At 41.9% G+C, this 20,749-nt stretch overlaps 1 protein-coding gene across 2 annotated transcripts in view; it reads right to left on the reverse strand.

Moving 5' to 3' along the window:
• LOC110509867 (leucine-rich repeat transmembrane neuronal protein 4) overlaps positions 1-19,921 on the reverse strand; it is a 58,014-nt gene extending 38,093 nt beyond the window's left edge. For both annotated transcript variants that reach the window (XR_002471504.2, XM_021591046.2), the window contains exon 1: positions 19,353-19,921. Coding sequence is in view for 1 of the 2 variants with exons in the window: in XM_021591046.2 (XP_021446721.1) it covers positions 19,353-19,356 (4 nt within the window). In the remaining variant the exon portion in view is untranslated. The remainder of the gene's footprint in view (positions 1-19,352) is intronic.
• Between the last annotated feature and the right edge of the window lie 828 nt (positions 19,922-20,749).

A 20,749-nucleotide genomic window follows, 5' to 3' on the forward strand; every position in this document is an offset into this window, starting at 1 on the left:
ACAGCGTGAAGTGACTGTGAGCAAAACGGCTGTGCAGGCAGGCTGAGGTAGCAACAGGATGGGGCTGTTCAGCTGAGCTCTCTCCTTAGACACACTCCGAACTGACACCTTATTCTAGTCTCTGGCCTGGTTGGTTTGGCAGTGGAAGGAACCACATACTAGGGAGAATGGGGGGGGGGGGGGGGGGGGGGGGAGTACTCTGGACTGGTTTGACAGTGGAAGGAACCACTTACTAGGAAGAATGGGGGTGTACTCTGGGCTGGTTTGACAGTGGAAGGAACAACTTACTAGAGAGAATGAGGGGTATAATGATGTATCCCTTTTTCTCCCCAATTTCGTGATATCCAAATTGGTTGTTACAGTCTTGTCCCATTGCTGCAACTCCCGTACGGACTCATGAGAGGTGAAAGTTGAGAACCATGCGTCCTCCGAAACAACCCCATCAAGCCGCCACACTGCTCGCTTCTTGACACACTGCTCGCTTACCCCGTCAGCCAGCCACACCAATGTGTTCGAGGAAACACCATACAGCTGGCGACAGAAGTCGCCCGCCACAAGGATTTGCTAGAGTGCGATGGGACAAGGACATCCTGGCCAGTCAGACCCTCCGCTAACCCAGACGACGCTGGGCTACTGCGATGCAGTGCTTTAGACTGCTGCACCACTCGGGAGGCCCCATACTCATTGATTCTTCATTAATATAACTTATAAATGCCTCATGAGTTTAGTTAAACTGTCACACACCATGAGAAGCCAAAATAAAAGCATATTTTACCACAATGTTTGTAAACAATGTAAATGTAAACAAACACTGCATAGCCTTAAAACATGGTTAAAACTATCATTTTGAAATCATGGATGGTCAAATCAAATCAAAGTTTACTGATCACGCAAACAGATTTGAAGACGTTATCGCAAGTGTTTCTCGCTCCAACAGTTTAGTTATAACTAGAAATCCAAAACAATACACAAAATCCAACAGTAAAAAGGAATACATTAAGAAATATCAGAACGAGCAATGTCAGAGTCCGGAATATATATAAAATGGTGTGTATGAACAGTATAGAAAAGGTGTGTACAGCAGTAGTTATATAGGATGAGCCATGACTAGGATACAGTATTAACACATTATTAAAGTGAACAGTGTTCAATGACTCTATGTACATAGGGAAGCAGTCTCTAAGGTACCGGGTAGAGTACCTAGTGGTAGCTGGCTAGTAACAGTGACTTAGGTTTAGGGCAGGGTACTGGGCGGATGCCGGCTATTGGTGACTGTCTGATGGCCTGGAGATAGAAGCTGTTTCTCAGTCTCTCTGTCCCAGCTTTGATGCACCTGTACTGGTCTCTACCTTCTAGATGGTAGCGGGGTGAACAGGCTGTGGTTCTGGTGGCTGAGGTCCTTGATGATTTTCTTGGCCTTCCTGTGACACAGAGTGCAGTAGATGTCCTGGAGGGCAGGCAGTGTGCCCCCGGTGATCCACCCCTTGTAGAGCCCTGCGGTTGTGAACGGTGCAATTGCCCTACTGGGCGGTGATACAGCCCGACAGGATGCTCTCAATGGTGCATCTATAGAAATGTATGGGGGTCTTACGGGCCAAGATGGATTTCTTCAGCTTCCTGTGGTTGAAGAGGCACTGAGAGGCTGTTTATCAGTCTCTTGTACCCAGCTTTGATGCATCTGTACTGTCTCTGCCTTTTAGATGGTAGTGCTTCCTCTCCTCTGCAGCCCTGTCGATGTGGATGGGATCGTGCTTTCTCTGCATTCTCCTGCAGAGAAAGCTCCTTTGTTTTGCTTATTTTTCTGGCACCACTCTGCCAGGGGTCTCACCTCCTCCCTGTAGGCTGTCTCGTTATTGTTGGTAATCAGGCCTATCACTGTTGTGTCGTCAGCAAACTTGATGATTGAGTTGGCCACGTAGTCATGTGTGAACAGGGAGTACATGAGGGGCCTGAGCACTTACGCTTGTGGGGCCCCCGTGTTGAGGATCAGCGTAGCAGAGGTGTTGTTGCCGACCTTCTTCACTTGGAGTTGGCCCATCAGGAAGCCCATGACGCAGTTGCACAAGGAGGGGTTTAGACCCAGGGTCCCTGAGCTTAATGGTGGGCTTGAAGGCTGAGCTGTAGTTGATGAGCAGCATTCTTACAAAGGTATTTCTCTTGTCCAGATGGGATAGGGCAGTGCAATGGCGATTGCGACGTCCATGGATCTGTTGGGGTGGTATGTGAATTGTAGTGGGTCTTGGATGTTGGGTATGGTGGAGGTGATATGTTCCTTAGCTAGCCTATCAAAGCACTTCATGATGACAGATGGCTTCACAAAAAAAACTGGAATGAGTAGTTGTGTCCAAACTTTTGACTGGTACTGTACGTCTCGTGTCTGAGCCGCTGAATTGCGACTCACTCACTATACTGTGGTTTTGCCTCTTTGATTGCCTTACAGAGGTTATAGATGGTGTGTTTGTACACATCCATGTTCCCAGTCACCTTGCCATGGTTGAATGTAGTGGTTTGCACTTTCAGTTTTGTGAGAATGCTGCCATCTATTCACAGTTTTCCCAGTCCACGTGATCAAAACAATCTTGAAGCATAGATTCCAAGTGGTCAGACCAACGTTGAACAGTCCTTACTTTGTGTGCTTCCTGCTTAAGTTTCTGCCTATAGGTGAGGAGGAGCAGAATGTATGCAATGGCTACAGTGCGGGGGAGGGCCTTGTAGCCATCCCTGAAGGGAGAGTAGCAATGATTCAGTCCATGATGCGCGTGTAGGACAGGAGGTGTCTTGATAGAATTTCGGGAGCTTTTTCCTCAGATTTCGTTTATTAAAGTCCCAGGTTACAATACATATGGCCTCAGGATACATGGTTTCCAGTTTGCACATAGTCCAGTGTAGTTCCTTTAGAGCCATTGTGGTGTTGTCTTGGGGAGGAATATACACGGCAGTGACAATGACCAAAGAAATTATCTTGGGAGGTAATGTGGTCGGCATTTGATGGTGAGAAATTCCAAATCCGAAGAGCAAAAGGACTTGAATTCCTGTACGCTACCACAATCACACCATGAGTTGGTAATAATGAAACAAACCCCTTTGCCTTTCTTTTTCCCAGAATGTTTGTTCTTCCTGTCCCGGGGATAATATATCCGGCGAGACCCATGATTCCGCAAAACAGAGTATGTTACAGTCCCTGTCGTCTGTCTCTCTGTAAGGGGATCTTCACCCTGAGATCGTCTACTTTAGTGTCCAGGGACTGAACGTTAGCAAGTAATATACTTAGCAGTGGTGGACGATATGCACGCCACTTGAGTCTGACTAGGGTTCTACTTCTTCTTCCTCTTTTCCGGCGTCAGCGTTTCATTGCAGTCCCCGGGATGAATAGAGTTGCCTCAGGAAGTTCAAACAAAGGGTCCAGTTCAGGGAAGTCAAATTTCTGGTGAGTGACCACCGATCTAATATCCAAAAGTTATTTTCAACTGTAGGTAATAATACAAGTAAAGTTCTGAGCAAACAATGTAAGAAAAAACACACACAAAACAAATACTGCAAAGTTGTCTTGGAGCTAGAAACAGGGTGAACATGTCTATCAGCACCATCTTGTGATATTACAGTTCTTTCATCCATTGCTCTGTCTATGAATTTGAATGTTGTTACATTTCTCTAGACCCATCCCTCAGATTTATACAAAAACAGAGGCGGGATGCCCGCTTTGTGATTCAATTAAGGATTATAGCCTCAGACATGTCATTGGATTCCCTTGAGCACTGATGTGTGTCCGTGAAGTGGCCCCTTCAGCTGAATTGCTGCTTCAGTTATCAAGGAGGTCTGTAGTCTACGGATGGTGGCTGCGTGTGAGATCAGATGCTCTGCACAGTACATTGACATGGTGCCTAGGCTTGGGCAGTATACCGCTGTATATACAGTATACCGGGGTATTTGGAAATAGCAATGGGATGGTTTTTCAATACCATTTAAACTATTAATTAGTACTAAAAATGTACTTGAATATTTGTAGCTACTTGTAATGTAAATACCTAGTCAACTTGTGCAATACGTTAGGAGATAAAGCAGATTGTGTTTTTCATTTCACCTTTCACATTATTTTTTTCAATTTGAACCCTACCGGTAGTTTTACAAGCACACTAGGACAAGAGACCAGATCCTTGTGAGTCAGTCACTGCAGCACACGCCAGGTGATCTGCCTACAGTATGGATTCGTATAACTATTAAGTTAACTGTCTAAAATGTGCTAAATGCTCTGCAGTTGTGCATTTGGTTTGCTTATTTTGTAGCTAGTTGTCTAGCTAAGTGGTTAGCTTCTTGCAAAATCAAGCTTCTCTTGGTAACAGCAGGGAATCCCCTCCCTTGCTATCTAATATTTGTTTTGTGTGCAGCAAACTCTGAATAGTATTTTTTAGTTATTTGTATAACTTTAGGAGCTGGGATGTCTGTCCTGCAAAGAGTTTGTCAGAGACTGTATAAAATGATTGCAATGCACTCTTTAGCATTTAGCTAGCATTCGCTATAGAATTGTACATGTACTTGTTAGTGTTGCTAATCTTCGGATTACAGTGGCACAGTGGGGATTGAAAATAGCACCCCTTGTGTTCAGTGCCGCTATTACCAAGTATGCTGAGATGGCAAAATGTCAGTATGAAGGTATGACAAGTCTAATGTGGCCCCTGATCAGAGCAGCCAATTTTCTAGAGCAGTGTTCCTCACTCGATATCCGTGAGGACATAAAGGTGCAACTATTATCTATTGACTGTCCTAAATACCACACCATGCCACTGATGAATGCTAGATAACATGCCCTCAAGGACTTGTGAACAATGAAACTATTGAATATTGAAACTTAAATGTAAAATGTACACTTATGTTCTAAGTCATTTAGCAGACACACTTACGCAGAGCAACGTACAGTTAGTGCATTCATTTTAAGTTAGCTAGGTGAGACAACCACATATCACAGTCATAGTAAGTTTAAAAAAATCATGAGATAAAATATTTTATTTTGCAGCTTTTTAAGAAAATTTAACTTAAAAAGACTATTTCCAGTAAGTGCAGGTTTTTATTTTTCCGATGGAATATCAATCTCTCATTTGAAATGTCCTAACCTATATGGTAAAACCCCAGCTCACTGATGAAAAGATGTATTGTTTTCATGATTTCATGTTTTTTTAAATGCAGTACGTGTCTGGGCTTTGAATGCATTTACATTCTGTGCTCCCTCAGTATTTCATCATGTTCTGACCTTGGTGGTTTGAAAGGCCAGACTATTGCCGTACATTGGATTTAGAGTATATTAAGTTCTTTCTGTTTCTTTGTGTCCAGTGGTGTTAGTAACAGGACTGGACATGCACTAGACATGAAGAAACAGAAGCCTGTTAGTAGCCTGTTACCACTCTGATCAGAGTTCTTGCTTGGTCTTGGATGAATAAATGCGCTGATGCCTTGTTTTATCCTTCATCTCACAGTCCTTTGGTTCTGGCTTTCAGTTGCCTTTCACCCATGTAAACTTGTTTATACTCTGACTAACAAGTATGGTCACAAAATGATCAGTATCCAATTTGAGGCTGCATTTGATCAGTCACCCATTGCAGCCCCGAATAATCTTGATATTCTGAGGCATCAAAATTAAATCCATTACAGGAGAGGCAATTTCCTCCTATAATCTCTTTTCCCATGATTCTCTGGCTCATAGTTGGAGGAAAAACTCCTCTGTGAGAGAAAATCATGCAGCCTCCAATACTTCTTGCAGTTTATAAAATGATGATTCAAACTGTGTATTGGAAATTATGATTCAAGCTGCTGTGTAAATGAAGCCCTGAGGTCATTAAACCAATACAGTGTGCCAGCGCCCTCACCTTCATTAAGAGTACACCAACAGAGCTGGCCAAGCATCCACTGCAATTTACAGACTCATCACTTTCAACTAAATGGTAATTCCATTGGTACGGTTAGCATGTCCCTCCGTGAGCCTGTCCCTCTTCTATTAGATCACTTACACACCATTTGGTGGCATGCATGAGCACACGTGCCACTCCATAGGGAGGAAATCAATAGATACACCTGGACATCCGGGAACATTCCCCAGATGTAACATGTAATCTGGGGCGGGACCATTTTTCCCCATGCTTTGGGCTCATTGACATCTCCGCATGACGGCTACGCTAATTAGCACATGTCGGCACAACATCTCTGAACGGACGTGGAGCGATAAAACCCACTGGAAGTGTCTTTATCGGGCTCCCTCTAGGGCGTTTAAAGAGCGCCAGGCAGAGAGACGTGGCCACGCGTCTCAGATTGATCATCAGGTCATTACTGGTCATTAAATGTGACATCCCGTTCAGCCGTAACCTGATTTTCCCTTATCACATGGATCTGACATAATATAGGGCCTGCCAGGAGTCCACCTTCCCAAGGTGGGGCTAAATGCTCTCTAGAAACCACTTGCCTGACAGAGATTAATCAACAAGCCTATTAGATAAATAGAGTAAAACAAATTGTTATGCCCCTGCCTGCCTCTGTAGGCATACCGAGGGGAATTAAGAAAGAACATGAGAGGTGCAATGAAAAAGGACTACAATGACTTACAGACACAGAGACATGCACACACACACACACAGAGTGCACACACACACACTTATTTTATATTCATCACGATGCCTAGCTAACATAACCATGACATGAAATAGTCTGAGACAGGTTTTTATCTGGCACCCTCTCTATCCAATGATATAATGCTACACTTAGAGACTACGGCTACTTTTCCATCTGATTTTGGGATGAACACATTGAGCTTGTGCCTCCCAGTGCTCTACTTCTGCCACAATCATCAGTGAGAGGAACATCTCATAAAAAGATGAACACTGGCAGCTCAACTTATTCTAATGCCATTTTCAACCGCAACATTCTACTTCAAGGACGTTGCAGAATGTTAGTACATTCCACAGAACCTTCTTTACATAGTCGAAGGCATGAAACGAGGTTCTGGTGTAAGCATAGCTACCACATCAGGGTTGCGCCGCAAATGAAAAGGTATCCAAATTCCTCCAGCTTTTCCCTGTTGCTAAAATACTGTACATTGATGGCATCGAGCTACTCCAAGGTCAGTTCATTTAAAAGCAACTCATTTAAAATCATCTAAAACAGAGGTTGGCTCTTTCATAAGCCTGAGTTGGATTCTGGCGGCCACGGCAGAGTCAGCTGTCATCTTCCTTGGCGGGGCGACAAGTTGATATTTCATTTGAATGCACAGTGCTCTTGTGGTGCGCTGACACGAAGGCTATTACCCAGAGTGCCCATGTTAATAGAGCGGCCAGCACCGTGCGAGCTGCACCGTGGAGCACTTCAGAGAACCAAAATATATTGCATATAGCCTAAGCCCTCAGCATATAGCCTAAGCCCTCAGCATATAGCATAAGCCCTCAGCATATAGCCTAAGCCCTCAGCATATAGCCTAAGCCCTCAGCATATAGCCTAAGCCCTCAGCATATAGCCTAAGCCCTCAGCATATAGCCTAAGCCCTCAGCATATAGCCTAAGCCCTCTGCATATAGCCTAAGCACTCAGCATATAGCCTAAGCCCTCAGCATATAGCCTAAGCCCTCAGCATATAGCCTAAGCCCTCAGCATATAGCCTGGGTCAGATACGGTATAGGATGTCTAAAAATACATCTTATTCAATCACACTCAGTAATAGATTTCCTGGATAAGTATAAATCAATATGGACGTTGAACTACTGGCAACGGGGAAATAAAATGTGCTCTTAAGATATCATGGCTCAAAATGGATTATTTCTAATGTGTCTTTGAAATGAAGAATAAGATACTCAAGTTGTATGTTAAGAGCTCCGTAAAAAACTTCAATGTCTGTGATTAACAGTGGTGTGATGTACGTAAGTGCTTCTACACTTCATTGCTTGCTGTTTGGGGTTTTGTGCTGGGTTTCTGTACAGCACTTTGTGACATCAGCTGATGTAAGAAGGGCTTTACAAATGAATTTGATTGATTAAGTAAAAATATGTTGTCGTTGTTTGGGGTATCTGAACTGTACTTTACTATTTATATTTTTGAAAATTGTTCTTTTACTTCACTACATTCCTAAAGAAATTTCTGTACTTTTTACTCTATACATTTTCCCTGACACCCAAAAGTAGTCGTTACATTTTGAATGCTTAGCAGGACAGGAAAATGGTTGAATTCACACACTTATCACAAAAACATCCCTGGTCATCCCTGCTGCGTCTGATCTGGCGGCCTCACTAAACAGATGCTTTGTTTGTAAATTAAGTCTGAGTGATGGGGCGTGCCCCTGGCTATGTATAAATAAATAATAAATAAAAAATGGCGCCGTCTGGTTTGCTTAATATAAGGAAATGAAAATGATGTATACTTTTACTTTTGATACTTACGTATATTTAAAATCAAATACTTTTAGTCTTTTACTCAAGTAGTATTTTACTGGGTGACTTTCACTTTTACTTGAGTCATTTTCTACTAAGGTATCTTTACTCAAGTATGACATTTGGGTACTTTTTCCACCACTGGTGATTATGTACCAGGTAATTTTGGTCCTGGATGCTGATTGGCTGAAAGCAGTGTTATATCAAACATAAAAAACTGGGTGGTTCGAGACCTGAATGCTAATTAACTGACAGCTATGGTATATCAGACTGTATACCATGGGTACGACAAAACATAAGAGTTCTAATGTTGGCAACCAGTTAATAATAGCAATTAGGAACCTCAGTGGTTTGTGGCATATGGCCAATATACCACTGCTAAGGGCTATATCCAGGCACTCTGCGTTGCATCGTGATTAAGAACAGCCCTTGCTGTGGTATATTGGCCATAGAACATACCACCTCGGGCCGTATTGCTTAAGTAGAACATCTCTGGTATTCTACCCTGAGCAGTTGCATACATATACACATGCTATCCTCTATAGTGGGTAGTTACCAGGGGTTAAAAGAAGAACAAAATGGAGGACTATTAAAAACAGCAAGATCAAACACTTCCTTTATAGTACATTACCCCAGGCTAACTCAAGGTCTCTGGTGTTAAGGTTAGTGAGTGGATAAGGAAAGTGATGGACGCAAGAGAATCCCTAGTCTAGAATCATTCTCAGACCATGGTTAGTGTCTCCTTGCGACACAAGAGCAGACAGCTTAAAGTATGTGTTAGTGCTGCACAATATTTTTTTGATGCTAGAACATGAAAAACGGTTTGGTAATAGAATTGTTGTTACTTTCGGTACTTCTGTCAAATGTGTCTCACGTCAGATACGGATTGAGAGGATCGAGTCTGTCTAGTAATTTGTCTGAATCTTTTCAGGGGGATCAGTAGTAAGCTAGCCAGGCTACTTGTACATGCAGTTGACACAGCAAGAGCAACTTTTGAAGAGCAAGCGAGAAAGGGAGAAAATGTTGACAGCATGACTTCTAACAAAAACATTATCTATCATATTATTGTTTACAAAAGTGTCTCCAGAAGTGAACTACGGTAATGATGATGAGGGCCAGCCCACCAAAACAACTAAGAAAGAGGTGTTACAAAGCAGTGCAACTAATGACATTTGCACTGTAACGTTATTCTTCTAAATTAAAAAAATGTCAAGGCCGACAGATAATTGGTTCGTATGACATTACATTTTTTTCTCTTTTTTCTTGTCATTTAGCAGACACTCTTATCCAGAGTGACTTACAATTAGTGCAATCATAACTAGGTGAGACAACAACACATCACAATTATATCAAGTACATTTTCCCTCAACAAATATTTATCAGCAAATTTAGTGTAAGTGGGATTAAAGAAGTACCTTTTTGGAGGGTACCTCTTTATTATTTAAGATACTCTTCAAAGAGAAAGGGTTTCAGTTATTTTAGAAAGATGGACAGGGACTCCACTATCCTCACTTTAGGGGGTATCTTGTTCCACCATTGGGGTGCCAGGACAGAGAAGAGCTGGGCTGAGCGGTAGCTGCCCTCCTCTAGGGGCGGGCCAAGAGACCAGAGGTGACAGAACGGAGTGCTCAGGTTGGGATATAGGGTTTGAGCATAGCCTGAAGGTAAAGACGTGCAGTTCCCCTTGCCGCTCCAAGTGGGGAGCCAGCCAACAGAGATTTGCAGTAGTCTAGACGGGAATTGACAAGTGCCTGGATTAGGACCTGCGCCGCTTCCAGTGTGAGGAAAGGTCATATTCTACGGTTGTTGTAGAGCATGAACCTGCAGGAGTGGGTCACTGGTTTGATGTTTGCAGAGAACGACAGGGTGTTGTCCAGGGTCACACCAAGGTTCTTTGCACTCTGGGAGGGGGACATCGTGGAGTTGTCAATCGTGATGGAGAGGTCTTGAAGTGGGCAGGCCTTTCCCAGGAAGAAGAGCAGCACCTGCCTTTTGTCAAGGTTGAGCTTGAGGTGGTGGGCCGACATCCAAACTGAGATATCTGCCAAGTGTGCAGAGATGCGTGTCGCCACCTGGGTGTGAGAAGGGGGGGGGGGGTATTTTTGTGTCTGACACCATAGGCCGTGTTGATCTCTGCACCAGACAGGATGCTCTTGCCAGCATACTTGGGGTCCAACATGTACGCTGCGGCGTGTATGGGCTTCAGGCAGAAGTCTTCACTCTTTTTGATATTTCAGATCTGCAATTTCCTCTGCTTGGAGCAACAGTGAAGTGGGCAGGGCAGTACAGATTTCTTCTCTTACATCTGTAAGCAGAGTCTGAACATCAGACAGGATGGCATTGTCTCCCTCAATCTGTGCAACGGCTACTGCTATGGGTTTCAGAAGTTTCAGGCTGCTTACCACTCTCTCCCAAAATACACCATCCAGGAGGTTCCTCTTGATGTGGCTGTCCATATCGGCAGACTGTTACATGATAATTTCTTGGAGACTCCTTCCTCTTCAGGAGACTTTCAAACATGATGACAACACCACCCCAACGGGTGTTACTGGGCAGCTTCAATGTGGTGCTCTTATTCTTCTCACTTTGCTTGGTGAGGTAGATTGCTGCTATAACTTGATGACCCTTCACATACCTAACCATTTCCTTGGCTCTCTGGTAGAGTGTATCCATTGTTTTATGCACTTGGCCAGATGATTCTCCATCTTTGTTGCGTTCTTCACATATGATTTGGCACAGTATTTGCAAATGTACACAGCTTTTCCTTCTACATTAGCTGCAGTGAAATGTCTTCACACATCAGATAGTGCCCGTGGCATTTTCCTATATAGATTTGAAAAAGGAGTAATAAAAAAACAAATACAATTCCATGTACAGATAAATAGTTAAGCAGTTAGATTAAACAACTGGAAACAGGGGAATTAACACTCTTCAGTTAGTTAGCAGGCTCAAGCAATCTAAAACCCACATGGTAGCAAAGAGTAACTAGCAGAAATTGTTAACAAGCTAGAAATGATTTGAACACACTTTGCTGTAGGCTACCATTTACTAGTTCATGTAATCATGTATGTCATATAAAATATATTCACCACACCCAGTATTGTAATCAAAACTTACCAGAATGCATGTAGTCCTTGGCTCAGACAGTGTAGCAGTGTGGGCGCAATAGCATCTCATTAGTGTGCAAGGTCTTGAGAATCAGCTGTACATTGCCACGAAAGAATGCACTGTGCATGCAGAGGGTTGCAATTCCATTGATTTGGGGATAGTTTAACCAAAATATGCAACAAGACCCAGAATTGCCATATGTGTATCCCACAAAAAAAGGTTCACTGTTATAAGCTAACTTTTCGATGAATTTAAGCAAAATTCCCCAAATTTCCGGGCTTAACTTCCCATGGAAAATTCCCCGTATTTTCCAAGAAAATTTCCGACCCTTTGCAACCCTAATGGAAACACATCTCTGCTGGGAAAAATGTGTTTTTATGTGGATTTTAGAACATTTGCATGAAAATCTGTCGCCAATTAGATGGAAACCTAGCTACTAACATGAACATAAATTCTGCATGACATTCATGTGAGCATTATAATATGATTACAACAAAAAAAGTCATGTGAAATGCTCTCTTATGACAACAATATACTGTATTTAGACTACTTTGCGTTTCTCTGGGCTTTCTAACAGTACCCAGCCAGCAGCCCTGTGAAGGCATTGCACCCTGGGAGTTGAAAAGCACTGAAAAGAATTGAAGTATCCTGTGTCAAAATCCATTGTAGACTATTGCAATATCGAAGCTTCAGAAATTAGCTTCAAAGTGTTTTGTTTATGTTGTTTTGGAACTAAACTCTTCATTTAATACATTAAATAATTTATCTGTAATGAATAATGAATCTTAGGTCTAATACAATATACCAATATTATGGCCATAGATTAGCAAAGGAACCCTGCTATGTATCAAATTGCATTTTTAAACAGTTTAGATGTAAAAAATAAATACAAATACTTTGTATGCTCTGAGTCCCAGAAATATTGTTCTGTTATCTAATATGGCATTTTATTTTTTTAAGAAATTGAATGTAGAAGATATTCTATTGGTTATTTTAGTTGTTCTACCAGTTGTCAACATATTGTGCAATGTTTAAAAAATAAAGCCAGTGGTTATTCTGTGACTAGCTAATAAGTTTTCTTTATTTTTGGTGTGATATTGTTTCGGCATTGAGTATTGTGGTACTAAACCTAGTATCTGTATCGAAGTCAACATTCGGGTTTCACAACAACACTAATGCTGAGCCACGGTCTGGCTTAGCAGCACTGTATGTGATATACTGCAACACTGAGTGTATTCACTCAGACTTAAGATACATAGAATGAAAAAGACTTTCAAGCCACATAAGTCTGGGACATATTACCAATGCAGGACTGCCATCATGCAACACAGATTAATTGGTCACACTTAAATTGCAATATTGAAATGAAGTACCCCTTACACACTTTAAACCCATTATTTTACACCCATTAATTTAGAAATTGGAGGGAGCTGTAATTCCAGTTCACAGTAGAAGAAGGAAGCAGTATAAAATCGACTGATTTATGATAAAAACATATTTCATAGGTAGAGCTAACAGAAGTGTAGCACCAAAGGCAGAGGTAGTGGAGGCAGAGGTAGTGGAGGCAGAGGTAGAGGAGCTAAAGCTACATTCCTCGAAAAAAGGTTCTCCAAAAGGGTTCTCCTTACAAAAGGAGAACCCTTTTTGGTTCCAGGTAGAACCATTTTTGGTTTCAGGTAGAACCCTTTTGGATTCCATGTAGAACCCTCTGTGGAAAATGTTATTCATGGAACCCAAAAGGGTTCTTCAAAGAGTTCTCCTATGGGGACAGACAAAGAACCATTTAAGGTTCTAGATACTGTAGCACCTTTTTTCTAAGAGTGTATAGAACAGCAACAGCTTTAGACGTATGGTATTAATCAGAGAGAGTAATTGTGAGAGAAATTCAGCCTGGATTACATAAATTAGAGCATTAAATGAAAAGAGGACCAACATCCTTAACCTCAATGATTACTATTTTTTTTTTTTTTTACCTTTATTTAACTAGGCAAGTCAGTTAAGAACAAATTCTTATTTTCAATGACTGCCTGAGAACAGTGGGTTAACTGCCTTGTTCAGGAGCAGAAACACAGATTTTTACCCTGTCAGCTCAGGGATTCGATCTTGCAACCTTTCAGTTACTATTCCAACGCTCTAACCACTAGGCTACCTGCCACCCGATTCTGTGTGGCTGGAATGAGGCAGATTTCTAACATCTCTGACCTGCCGAAGCAGAACTGAGAGAGAGAGGCCAACCCACACACATCCCTGGAATCAGAGTGGGAGGCTGGGGAAGGGATTTGCACAGCATAATAAATTATTTCAGAAAAAACATATCGGGGAAGGCTCAAGAGAAGAGCAAGAGCTGCCTTATGCACTCTCTTTGACAGCCTTTGGGGGGAACTAGCTTGCATTGAACTTTTTATGTTCCTGTGCCATAACTGTGCTTATTAGTATTTGTCAGTGCAGATGATATAATGGTATAGTAGTGGGTCAATTTTTCCATATGATACTCTAAATTATGCAAAACGATATTTTCCAGAATTCCATACTGAGTAGAAAACAACTCAAGGGTTAAAAGTTAATGCCAAGATTAAACTGCACAATTATGAGCATTAAGTGCTGATGAGCTAATATAATCACAAGAATGAAAAGATGATATATAATTATAGGGTTTCATTACCCATTATCAATGAGCAGCCCTGCAGCTGAACCAACAACTTGTTTTTTTAAAGCAGACAGGTATGAAGCCTATAACTTGTTATAAGCATATATGAGGGGGTCATACATGCTTGACAAGTTTTACAATGCATTATAACCACATTATAATAACCACATGCGTTATACCTGTTTGCTTTAAGTTCATACAACAACGCTTTAGAATAAATAATAAAGAATACATTGCAACTAAATCAAAAATAGACCTCTCCATTGTTTCTTTGAAATCCCAACCCCAAAGTGTGTTAAAAATGTCCATAAAAGAAAATATCTGTAAATATCTTTATCCAGTAGGAGATTAAGTAGGTGGCTACATTAAGCCATATGTGATCCCAGGTCTCAATGAAGCTGAGAGCAGTTACTGCATGTCTTGTTTTAGTACACATGCAAGGCGGAGGGGATTAAGCATGGATCCACACTACACTTTGTTTAACAAGCACAATGAGCCAGGAACAAGTAACTGAGCATGGGAGCAGACAGAGCCATAGAGGAACCATTCTACATCAGACAGCTGGCGATTAGACCATGTCTTCTTATGGCCCCAATGATCTCTCCAACCTCTCTGTCATGGTTTTCAACAGTCACTTGTAGGTAAGACCCACCAATGAAATGCTGATTGGTCTTACATTTCCCACCACACCAGCTCTTAAGAGGCCCTTGAGACATGCATCAATGGATCTGTACATTCATTGGGTAGGGATGGGATTTTAAGGAGAAGGTAGTAAAACTGTTTTCATTTGCTCCATCCCAGTTAAAGGTAAAAGGGCTTGATATACAGGTCTCAATTGAAAAAAGATTATTCATCTCAAGGGACTTTCTGATAAAATAAAGGTTCAATAAAAACGGCTGTTTTTCATGTGTGTTTTGATTTGTCTCATTGTGATGCAGGTTGCTATACGTATGAAGCGTTCAGAATTCATACAAAGCGAAGCAAGTATATTTATGAAAGTTTCCCAGTGCTACTAATGAGAACCAATTAGTTGGTTGGATTTCAGTCCATCTTTCCTCTGACACATGAAGCTATGACAACACGAGGCAAGTCAAATGCCACCATTATTAAAGCACATGAATTCCTCATTTCTAGGACTTCCACTAGACTACAGTGCTGCCAGGTGTGCAAAGATCAGGCTTCAACAGCCAAAATCAGGTCATATCAAAATACTCCCCCCTTCCTCCAGTCATGCAACCTTACCAGCACTTGACATTTGTGACAGATGGGACAGCTCTTTCCACCCTTAATGTGGAGCCTGTCAGATCACTGGAACTTACATTTTGACGCACAGGTATCAGTAGGAATAACATATCCCATCAGAGAAGCTATCCATGGCATTGGTAGGTAGAAATGTATGCCTAAAGCCCCAGTCAGACTCTCTCTCCCCTGCTATCCATACTGAGGAGTTAGAGTGAACTTAATGTGCAGTGATGTGGCCGGCAGCAGCTGATAGATTCCTCACGGAGTTATCTCTAGCCACTGATTAAAGGAGTCGATAGCCGAAGCAGTAATTGGGTTTAAAGGTTCAATGCAGCCGTTTTCTTTTATCTCAATAGCTTCTTAGAAAAATATTATTTCTCAAGGAAGAATTTTGCTAGGACTTGTCTGGTGTCTGGGAGTAGTCAGAGAGTGGCTTAATTGGAGGAGCCTAATGGGAAGGATGTGTAACCTGAACACTAGATAGTATTGGCAGAGAGGAGCAGGTTGCCTATATACACAGACTTGAAATCATTGGCCACTTTAATAAATGGAACACAAGTCACTGTAATAATGTAACTTTAATCATGTTTACATATTTTGCATATATCGCACTCATCTCATATGTATGTACTGTATTCTATACTATTCTACTGTATCTTAGTCTATGCCGCTCTGACATTGCTCGTCCGTGTATTTATATATTCTTAATTCCATTCCTTTACTTACAGTTGAAGTCGAAAGTTTACATACACTTAGGTTGGAGTCATTAAAACTTGTTTTTCAACCACTCCATACATTTCTTGTTAACAAACTACTTCAAGGCCTACCTTCAAACTCAGTGCCTCGTTGCTTGACATCATGGGAAAATCTAAAGAAATCAGCCAAGACCTCCGAAAAAAATGTGTAGACCTCCACAGGTCCAGTTCATCCTTGGGAGCAATTTCCATATGCCTGAAGGTACCACGTTCATCTGTACAAACTATAGTACGCAAGTATAAACACCATGGGACCACACAGCCGTCATACCGCTCAGGAAGGAGACGCGTTCTGTCTCCCAGAGATGAACGTACTTTGGTGCAAAAAGTGCAAATCAATCCCAGAACAACAGCAAAGGACCTTGTGAAGATGCTGGAGGAAACAGGTACAAAAGTATCTATATCCACGGTAAAACGAGTCCTATATCGACACTACCTGAAAGGCCACTTAGCAAGGAAGAGTCAACTGCTCCAAAACCGCCATAAAAAAGCCAGACTATGGTTTGCAACTGCACATGGGGACAAAGATCGTACTGTTTGGCCATAATGACCATAATTTTATTTGGTGGGAAAATGGGGAGGCTTGCAAGCTAAAGAACACCATCCCAATCGTGAAGCACGGGGGTGGCAGCATCATGTTGTCGGGGTGCCTTGCTGCAGGAGGGACTGGTGCACTTCACAAAATAGATGGCATCATGATGTACGAAAATGATGTGGATATATTGAAGAAACATCTCAAGACATCAGACAGGAAGTTAAAGCTTGGTCGCAAATGGGTCTTCCAAATGGACAATGATCCCAAGCATACTTCCAAAGTTGTTGCAAAATGGCTTAAGGACAACACAGTCAAGGTATTGGAGTGGCCATCACAAAGCCCTGACCTCAATCCCATAAAAAAATTGTGGGCAGAACTGAAAAAGCGTGTGTGAGCTAGGAGGCCTACAAACCTGACTCGGTAACACCAGCTCTGTCAGGAGGAATGGGCTAAAATTCACCCAACTTGTTGTGGGAAGCTTGTGGAAGGCTACCCGAAAAGTTTGACCCAAGTTAAAAAATGTGAAGGCAATGCTACCAAATACTAATTGAGTGTATGTACACTTCTGACCCACTGGGAATGTGATGAAAGAAATAAAAGCTGAAAGAAATAATTCTCTCTACTATTATTCTGACATTTCACATTCTTAAAATAAAGTGGTGATCCTAACTGACCTAAGACAGGCAATTTCTACTAGGATTAAATGTCAGGAATTGTGAAAAACTGAGTTTAAATGTATTTGGCTAAGGTGTATGTAAACTTCCGACTTTAACTGTAGATTTGTGTGTATTGCGTATATGCAATTGTTAGATATTGCTGCATTGTCGGAACTAGAAGCACAAGCATTTCGCTACACCCACAATAACATCTGCTAAACACGTGTACGTGACCGATAAGATATGATTTGGGCATTTATTGTCATGAGTATTGTCCTGGAGGCAGAACTGGGCGATGTCCCCTTGGAGAGGCCAGCTGCAAAGTCACAATTGGCTAAATTGTATAAATTCATGAAAACAAAAATTTGCTTTTTGGTCTTAAGGTTAGGGTTGGGCATTAGGGTTAGCAGTGTGGCTAAGATTAAGGTTAGGTTTAAAATATGACTGTATGACTTTGTGGCTGTGCTAGCTAGTAACCACTCTGCAGAGCTGCCTCCAGAACAAGATTCATGACGAAAAACGCTAACCTGTCAGAGAGGAGGGAAAACTCTCTTCGTTATTTGTCTATTCACTTACACTGAGTATACCATATACCAAACATTAGGAACACATTCGTCAGGACATGACCGCTGCAAGGTGTTGAAAGTGTTCTACAGCGATTCTGGCCCATGTTGACTCCAATGCTTCCCACAGTTGTGGCAAGTTGGTTGGATGTCCTTTGGCTGGTGGAGTTTTTGAAACAAACTAACATACCCCGTTCAAAAGCACTTAAATATTTTGTTTTGCCCATTCACCCTCTGAATGGCACACATACACAATCCATATCTCAATTGTCTCAAGGCTTAAAAATCCTGTTTTAACCTGTCTACTGCCCTTTATCTGCACTGATTTAAGTAGATTTAACAGGTAAAATCAATAAGGGATCATAGCTTCCATCTGGATTCACCTGGTCAGTCGTTGTCATGGAAAGAGCAGGTGTTCTTAATGTTTTATATATTCCGTGTATACTGCCTGGTGATGCCACCCAGACAAAGAAGCTGAAAGAAGCTCTTTTCAAACAACTCTCACACTAAATGTGCATTATCATAATTTTCACAATTTCACAGTATTATCCCAACCTCATAGTGTGGAAATACATATAAAATACAAGAAAATAACGTTTTTGACTGCATTGTCCCTTTGACCTGCTGGGTCCTGCCTCACGGCTTAGTATTTATAACTTAAGAATGGGCTTTACCAGGGTGCTGCAGACTGGCAGGGATGGCTCATCAGCTAGGTCCACACTGGATGACTAAGGGGGGCAGAGGTAAATTGTATATCTATATCTATATATACACTTAAAAAATACAAACGAGACCAAACAGACGTTTTAACAACTAGGATTAACAATGGGGCAGCAGGCAGCCTAGTAGTAAAAACGTTGGGACTAGTAACCGAAAGGTTGCAAAATCGAATCCCAGAGCTGACAAGTTAAAATTCTGTCGTTCTGCCCCTGAACAAGGCAGTTAACCCACTGTTCCTAGGCCGTCATTGAAATTAAGAATTTGTTCTTACCTGATTTACCTAGTAAAAAAGTGTAATCCTCATGCAGAGCAACACTTTGGCAGAACTAGAATATCTCAAAAACTGTCCATAACGCATTAGTGCATAGCCTATGCAAATGAACAAATACATCGTTAAGCAATTAGCAACATCCAAGGATCTGTAAACAAGTGCACCACACCTTTTATAGCCTTCCAATTAAAAGCAGGAGACATGCGCATTTTTAAACAGTGGTATAATGGTTCATATTATGTCCATTACGCTTCGAATCTTGATAACGACAAAATATGCATCTCATACCCCTCAATCTCCCGTTACCTGTGCAGACTGCAGCCACTCTACCCTTGTGAGAAAAAAATGTTCACTGACTCAAATCATCAGCTCTTTAATATGAATTTATTAAATTGAACAGTAGGCTACCAACGGGTCCCCGCCACAATCGTTTCGAAATCGGACGGTATCCACTCACCCATATCGGCGCCCCTGGCTTGTCTGCGGTGTTGGTAGGCGTAATCCCCAGCACAGATCACTTCGCAGTTCTCCACCGTTCTCCAACACTCCGCTTCGTTCTTTCCGCGGGAAATGCGCGCAGCACCTCACTAGACAAACACGAAGACTGGCTCACCTGCTCTCATGTTAAACAATTAATCTAAACGTTATTAGTTTATATACCCCAAATTCAAGTGTACCCCCATGACTATAGGCTATCCACGATTTGTTAACTTTCAGTCATATTCAGAATTTCGTCCAAGTTAGGCATGAATCTAGGTTATTTTCGACGTAGACTAAATACATTTTATTACCGACGCACTGAACTCATCTTTTTGTTCGGATGTGGCTTTACCCACAGCAGGAATACACAAAATAACGATAATGCTAAAGGCAGGATGAAAAGTTTAAATAAAACTCTCTACATTTTGCTAAAAGAATAAGAACAGCCTTTGTCGATGCCCTCATAGCTGTCTTGTCACAAACATCCAGATTTTTCGTCGAATTCTGAGGGAGAGCAGAGAAATCAGGGCTGGCATTGTTGTGTGCAGTCTGATGCGAGCGTGCGGCCGTGATTGCGCGCGCCTGAGCTTGTCTGTGTCCCTGAAGCCTGTGTGTGTGTGTGTGTGTCTGTGTGTGTGTGTGTGCTGTGTGCGTGCGTGCGTGAGGGTGTGTGGGTGTGTGTGTGTGTATCAGGTAGAGCTGCAGCAGTGGAACCGACAGTTTAGTCTGCAGATGTCTCTGTCAAAGAACTGCTCTACACAGCTCATGGTTTCCGATTTATGTTTAATGCAACCCTTTTCTTTCTACCTCCTCTTCCCAAAACACTCTGTATCGACCTACCGACTTGATTCAGAAGATAAACTCACACACTTTGAGGAGTACTGAAGGCTATTTATATGTATGTCATCATTATGATTTACATGAAGCGATCATTATACCATGGGTCATCATAACTCACCGTAGGTAATTATAGGGGATGAAAATTGTAGACCTGCGAGTCAGATCTGAACAAGGATAGACAAATGCTGTTTGAAAAGCATCAAGGGCCAAATTCTTCTCATTAATCTGCCGGTCAGACAAGCCATCTTATTTCCAAGCTGTTTCTGTGATCTGAGAGCATGTCAAAGATGATCTAAACTCAAGTTGAAAAGGTTAGGAGGATAACAGGTGCAGAATGCAGAGTTCAGTATCAGACTGGCAGCTTTGACATTAGAAGTTGATTAGATGTACAATAACCCCCTTGGTGTTAGTTTCCTAGTTAATTAGCCACCATCATCTCATGCAACCAATCATACACATGAACAGGTGTCATATCAGGGACAGGGACACCACTTTGATTCAAGTGTCTATGAATAATCTCAAGGCCATTGTTAC

The sequence above is a fragment of the Oncorhynchus mykiss genome, chromosome Y, assembly GCF_013265735.2.
Source record: "Oncorhynchus mykiss isolate Arlee chromosome Y, USDA_OmykA_1.1, whole genome shotgun sequence".
NCBI lineage: Eukaryota > Metazoa > Chordata > Actinopteri > Salmoniformes > Salmonidae > Oncorhynchus > Oncorhynchus mykiss.